The following is a 1,297-nucleotide window of genomic DNA, read 5'->3' on the forward strand; positions in this document are numbered from 1 at the left end:
TCTGATACCTCAATTTTCGTCTTAGCAACTTTTGCATTACACTATTATACTATATTTTTACTATCATAATTTCGCCTAGGATATTTCAATCCATTTAATTTAGCTTAACTTTTTCTTATAGAATTGGAAAAAATAAAAATAAAAATTCAAGAAAGAAGAGGGAAGGCCTTGCCCATGGCGTTGAGATTGACACAGAACCCAACCAAATCCTGTCGATAGGGCAAATACGACTTTCTCTTATCCTCTCTCCGCATCTCTCTGTTCCTTACATAAAGCGCTTCGTGCGCCGACACCGCTGCAATTGCCGGAAACCTCTTACCACCGCCGCCAATAGCCGCAATCGCTGGAAACATCTTACTGTCTCTGCCACTCGCAACAATTTTCTTTCCGTTCTCCGATTTCACTCCCTTCTTCAACGAATTCACCGACGGCGTCAGGAACACCGCCGACTCCTTCCCCTCGCTGTTGCTCCGCCGCAGTAAATCCAGAAGTTTCCACCGCTTCGACGACGACGATCCCGTCGATTTGCTCTTCCGACACGGCGTCGACGCTGGAGAAGGTTTCGGCGTCCACACGCAGTACGTCCCCGGCGGAACATTCTCCAGTTCGTCGTCCACCTCCGAAGACGAGCAGGACGTCGAATCTTCCAGCAGAAGCTTCCCTAGCGTACTCTGAATGGCCTCCTCACCGGAATCTCGACCTCTGCCGCCGTTCTCCGCCTCTGCAGCGAGATCACGGTCGAAGATCGGAAACGTCGGAATTTCGGCCTCCGCCACCGCTTCCAGGAACACACCGTCGGCGACCTTACGAAACGCGACGAACTCGAAGTCGGTGTCGTTTTGGTCGAAGCGATCGTCATTTCGCGTGACCTGATCCGCGATATCGTCGAGCGTGTTGGAGGAATACGCGCTGAAGCTTGGACACACCAACCACTCCTCCACACTCTCATGTTCTTCTTTCTGCATGATTTCTTTTTTTTTTTATTGAATTTTATTATTTTGTTCTCTTCCAAGAAGCATGAGACTGAGTTTGGTGTTATTTATACACAACTAAGAATATACAAACAGCCACCAACAATTTGGCTTTTGTTTTTTATTTAAACATTATCTTGAGTTATAATTTTCCAAATAAAAAAGAAGTGATTAATAAATGAACTTTTTTATAAAAAATATAATTATCTTCTTTCGTTATTTTTTTTTAAATTGTGATGAATTTTAATTATTTAAATGTTACTTTCAGGGCTGGTTCACACCTCTGTTGACCAATGACCATATGGAACATGTTTACACTTTCACTT

At 44.1% G+C, this 1,297-nt stretch overlaps 1 protein-coding gene across 1 annotated transcript; it reads right to left on the bottom strand.

Moving 5' to 3' along the window:
* LOC108345321 (uncharacterized) lies at nucleotides 1-1,043 on the bottom strand. Its single transcript, XM_017583912.2, has one exon. The coding sequence runs from the start codon at nucleotides 963-965 to the stop codon at nucleotides 147-149; it is 819 nt and encodes a 272-aa protein (XP_017439401.1). The 5' UTR covers nucleotides 966-1,043; the 3' UTR covers nucleotides 1-146.
* Nucleotides 1,044-1,297: the final 254 nt, after the last annotated feature.

The sequence above is a fragment of the Vigna angularis genome, chromosome 8 (assembly GCF_016808095.1).
Source record: "Vigna angularis cultivar LongXiaoDou No.4 chromosome 8, ASM1680809v1, whole genome shotgun sequence".
In the NCBI taxonomy this organism is placed as follows: domain Eukaryota; kingdom Viridiplantae; phylum Streptophyta; class Magnoliopsida; order Fabales; family Fabaceae; genus Vigna; species Vigna angularis.